At 30.6% G+C, this 5,616-nt stretch overlaps 1 protein-coding gene across 2 annotated transcripts in view; it reads right to left on the bottom strand.

Annotated features, from left to right (window-relative positions):
• Positions 1-4,230, bottom strand: part of LOC145291274 (homeobox protein Nkx-2.1-like) — a 208,478-nt gene extending 204,248 nt beyond the window's left edge. Inside the window, exon 1 of one of the 2 annotated variants that reach the window (XM_080136901.1) lies at positions 3,624-4,230. In XM_080136901.1, coding sequence (XP_079993027.1) covers positions 3,624-3,957 — 334 coding nt within the window. In that variant the 5' untranslated portion in view covers positions 3,958-4,230. The remainder of the gene's footprint in view (positions 1-3,623) is intronic. The other variant, XM_080136902.1, reaches the window with a different exon arrangement.
• Between the last annotated feature and the right edge of the window lie 1,386 nt (positions 4,231-5,616).

A 5,616-nucleotide genomic window follows, 5' to 3' on the forward strand; every position in this document is an offset into this window, starting at 1 on the left:
ACACGGTAAGTTGTGGAAAATGAGTTAAAAATAAAAACTACACAAAAAACTGTTATAAACTCGCTCAATATATGTTACCGTGGGTTATATTCGGTGGGGTTTTAACAGTATTTTGTATAGTTTTTTTTATTTTAACTCATTTTCCCAAACTTCCCGTGTCCAGCAACATTTATCATGTTCCAATACACCAGTAAACACTATGTTTTTCGAGCGGAACAAAGATGTTACATTAAATAAAAACACTAAAAAAATTATCCGGTTAGGTAGAAAAGTAACTTATATTTAGGTTTATTTGTTATATATTTGTTTTTTGACAACTTTTTCGAATCTATGTGTCTAGTAATACAAACCCGAAAAATTAAAATTTTTGAAAACTAGCTAGATCTTTTGCAGATGAATGCAATTCCGCGACCCATATATATATATATATATATATATATATATATTTGCATATATAAAAATTAAAATAAAATTTTTGCAAATTAGCTAAATCTTTTGCAGATGAATGCAATTCCGCGACCCATGTATATATATATATATGTGTATTTTCTTTTTAAATAAATAAAAAAGGGCTTTTAATATGAATATCAATACACAAAATAAACCCTAATTTATAGGAGTATTGATGATGGGACGATGCTAAATTTTTTCTAGATTCCGATTCTTTTAAAATGTCTAAATATATACTGCTATTAATTATTTTTTTTAATTTTCGCATTACCTAAAAAAAAAAAGAAAGAAAAAAGGGGGGTTAGAAAAAAAAACGTATGTACATACATTTTTAGAAATCCAAAAATACACTTGTGAGGGGTGGTTGATAATCTCTACTTTAGTTTTACTAGTTGTTCAAAATCAATAAATATTTTTCATTAGTACCAGCAACGGAGAATAATAATAAAAAATGAACCCTGAAAAGAATCGATTCTATTCTTTTTTGTGGGGAGGGGGGGGATGGAAAAAATAGGCTAGAATCTTTCCGATTCCGATAACCGAAATCGGAAAGATGTTTTGGGTTCTGATCAATCATCCAAACACTAATTATATATATATATATATATATATATATATATATATATATGTCTGTTTATTATATAAACATTATTGGTTACACATGTGCATACATGTTTCAGTGGAATTCCAATTCAAGGATAACACCATTAGACCCCCCCCCCAAAAAAAAGAATCGTTTACTTTTTAGGACTGATGATGTGTTATCCTTGAATTGAACTTCCACCTGAACATGTATGCACATATGTAACCAATAATGCCTGTATAATAAACAATCTAAACCAGCTCTGTCCTGTATTGAGCACTCTTTAATAATCACGCGAGTTTCATTGGATTTACATCTAGGAAACCAATCGATACAACCATTACGTATGCGCCTATCATTACTACTTCATTTTGTTTATAAAGTATGTATTTCATGAACACTTATGTTATTGTTTTGTTTACAAATAATTATAATAAATTGGGTTTGTTTTACAATCCACAGAGTCGAAAAAGTAGTAAAAAACAACCCCCCCAAAAACCCAAACAAACAAAAACAAATATATAACAAATAAATGTCACCAAGGCAAGATAAGTTATTATTCTACCTAGCTGCTTTTAAATGTTTATTCGAAAAAAAAAAACAAAAAAAAAACAAGTACTACCGAGCATTACACGAAACGAGAGAGAGAGAGAGAGAGAGAAAAAAAAATTAAAAAAAAAAAAATGGCCGCCTGGTATCTTATATATCTCAAGTCTCGACAATATGTTAAAAATTAAGAATTATTGAAAATATTGTTAGAAATCCACCCAATAAATGTTACCGTGACATTTATTAGCTGGTTTCTACCACTATTTTTTTTTTTAATCTTTAATTTTGTCGGGACTTCAAAAGATACGAGATAGACCACGCGACTGTTTTTTTATTGTGCTCGTGTAACGCCGACACTACTCGTTTTTCGAACCAAATAAACATTTAAAAGTAAAAATACTGCAATCTTAACCAGCTAGGTAGAAGAGTAACTTATCTTGCCTGTGGTAACATTTATTTGTTATATTTGTGTTTTTTTTTTTAAAACCACTTTTTCGAATTTCTGGATTGTAAAACAAACCTCAAACTTTATCAAAAGAATTATGTTTATATTTGTATTTGAGGATGTAATCTTTGTCGGCGTAAAAACGAAGATTTCAATGCTTATTCATATGTTACATGTTGAAAAACAGGCATTTTGGCAGTACAAAACAAAAGGGGAAATAAATCAAATATATAACAAAAGGCAAAATAACTTACTCTAACTACCTTGATAAATTGTTTGTGCTTTAACTTATTTTGTAGCGTTTAGTTACTTTGAAACAGAAGTAGTGCAAAATCATACATTTAAACAAAGAAAAAAAAATTACTTGCATGAGATGGTCATCCGAGAAATGGATGATCGCACAAAAGTCGAAAATTAAACAAAGTACTGACTGATATAAACAAACATAATGAATGTCCCGTCCCGGTGAATAGAATTTTGTTAGATTTTAGAGTGATTATCAAAAATTATGATAGCGATGATTATTTTCGGTTGTAACGGAGTGAACATCCGATTCGTTTTGAATCGAAAAAAAAAAAAAATAAATAAAAAAATAAAAAAAATAAAAAAAAAAATAACATAGTTTATCCAGGTCGGAAGAAGAGTAGCTTATCTTGCCTTTGGTAATGTTTTTTGTTTATTTTTCTTTGACTACTTTTGTTTTGATGCGCACATGGAACATAACACTACCATAAAAATATTCATACGTTCTTACAAAGGCATAAACAAAGACGCAGTTTTAAAGGACTAGTTGAATTGAGTACTCGGGAAAGTGTATTCGAATGAAACCTATCCCGGTCTCTTTTTTTTTTTGTGCTAACGCAGAGAGTGATCCGTGCTATTTTTTAAAAATCGCATTTCCACGTTTAATTAAAGTTTTATGATATGTTTTTTTTTATTCAGTTGTAAGGTACTTTAACCTTACAATTGAATAATAAAAAAAACATCAGAATAGGTACAAAACAACCTCCCCTCCCCATGTTAAAGATGGCTTTTAAAATAATAACGTTATTATTTCAGCACGGATCACTCTATACATGAGTACCTTTTTTTTTTTGTTCATTGGACAAACCGAACCGAACCGCATACTATTATAGAATCAATCACACCACACACACAATGTTACGTCTTGATGTTGAAAATTAAAGATTCAGGGTTTATCCGACTGGCCAACAGTTTAAAATAGCATATATATATGTTTGTAAATAATTTACCTGAAATATATTTTAGAAGTGATTTCAAAATTTTTATTTATATTATAAAATGGATTTACGCACAATTTATAACCCATAAAAAAAAAAAAAAAAAAAAAAAATCAACAAAATAAAAATAATCATGTTCGGTTTCGTATTTGCAATATTAAAAAAAAACATGTTTTCTTTTGTTAAAAATGTAGTAAGGTGTGTATATGATGACATACATGTTTTGTGTGTATGTATGGGTGTATATTTATACATAATACATACGTATGTATATATACATACATATAGTGTAATTTTGTTATGTTTTTTTTTTTTTTTGCAGTTTTTTTTTTAAAATAAGTTTTATGGTACTTACTCGTAAATCGTGGGTCTGGGTTTGTAGTATACCATCCGGGTGTAGTTTGTCGGGCGTCGCCATAATGCCCTATGTCCGACCCGTTACAATATTGCGTTGTGAACGATGGTGTGTGATGGGATAATGGTGGTACATAATTGTGGTAGGCCGAGGAAGCAGGCTGGACACCCGTAACACTCATGCCGGTGACGCCACCGGTTTGGGGGTGTTGCGAATTTCTGTAAGACAGGGGCGGAATAGATGCCTCGATTGTAGTTTTTTTGTACGTTTCCTCGATAGGACTTAAAATATCTGTTACGCTGAAAGGTGTAGTATGCTTCGGGCTGAGAGACATGCTCTCCAACGGTACTACAGACACGTCCAACTCGCGCACTTGATGTCCACTTCTCGCCGCCGTCAAGAGCCTATCCTGCTCCGAAAAAGATTTCCTCTTGACTAGTTCTCAGAATCCCTGTCTCAGCTTGACAATTTGTGAGGACGAAGACGACAGGCAAAAACAGCGCGTGTTCGCCTCGTCAATCATGACGAATCAAAAACTTACCCCCCCCTCCCTCTCCCACTCTCTCTATATCGTTCTTTCTCTTTCTCTGTTTGAACCACTCTCTCACTCTCTCCTCTACCCCCGCTCCTTCTTGTATTTACTCCTCCTCTTCCTCCGCCTCGTTTACTCTTTAGCATATTGACCCCCCCGCTCCCCCTTCCTGCTTCCCATCCTCACCTCCGCCTACTTCTCATCTCCTACTCCAAAGCGTCTCCTCTCACCCCTCCCCCAGATATTCACTGTTAAGACGCCGCGTATGAGTGCCTCTCTCGGGTAAAACCTTATTTGCTTATGTCCGCGTTTTAAAAATCATGTCATTTTCTTCTTTAAATACTAAACGTGTGTGTGTGTGTGTGTGTGTGTGTGTGTATATATATATATATATATGTATATATATATATATATATAGCAGAGAGATGTTTGCTGTATCACGACACTCCAGCGTGACTAGACGCGGCAAGTGTGTATATTTTTTCCAGATATAGTTTGTTAATACAGATTTAGTAAACAGTCGTATGTATTTATATAATATCATCCACCAATCAATAAAATGTACAGCAGTATATATATATATATATATATATATATATATATATATATATATATATATATATATATAAATCATATATATATAACCAAACCTATGTGTGTATGTTGGATATGTATATATAGTTTTGCATGCATATATATATATATATATATATATATATATATAGTTTTGCATATATATATATATATATATATATATATATATATATATATATATATATATATATATATAACTCTTACCACACAAATTTCACGCGCAGGCACCCTTACAATGAGTATCCATATTCTGTCAAGACTGAAAAAGAAGCCACCATTCACACACACACACACACACACACACACACACACACACACACACATATATATATATACATAGTTTTGGATTTATGTGTATACAGTTTCTAATATATATATATATATTTGAAGATATATATATATATATATATATATATATATTTGGATATATATATACATATTTGGAGATATATATATATTTGGAGATATATATATATATATATATATATATTTGGATATATATATATATATATATATATATATATATCCAAATATATATATATATATATCTCCAAATATATATATATCTCCAAATATGTATATATATATCCAAATATATATATATATATATATATATATATATATATATATATATATATATATATATATATCTCCAAATATATATATATATATATTAGAAACTGTATACACATAAATCCAAAACTATGTATATATATGTGTGTGTGTGTGTGTGTGTGTGTGTGTGTGTGTGTGTGTGAATGGTGGCTTCTTTTTCAGTCTTGACAGAATATGGATACTCATTGTAAGGGTGCCTGCGCGTGAAATTTGCGTGGTAAGAGTTATATATATATATATATATAGTTTTGG

Source organism: Euprymna scolopes, chromosome 12 (genome assembly GCF_053919585.1).
Source record: "Euprymna scolopes isolate OS-2025 chromosome 12, ASM5391958v1, whole genome shotgun sequence".
Taxonomy (NCBI): domain Eukaryota; kingdom Metazoa; phylum Mollusca; class Cephalopoda; order Sepiida; family Sepiolidae; genus Euprymna; species Euprymna scolopes.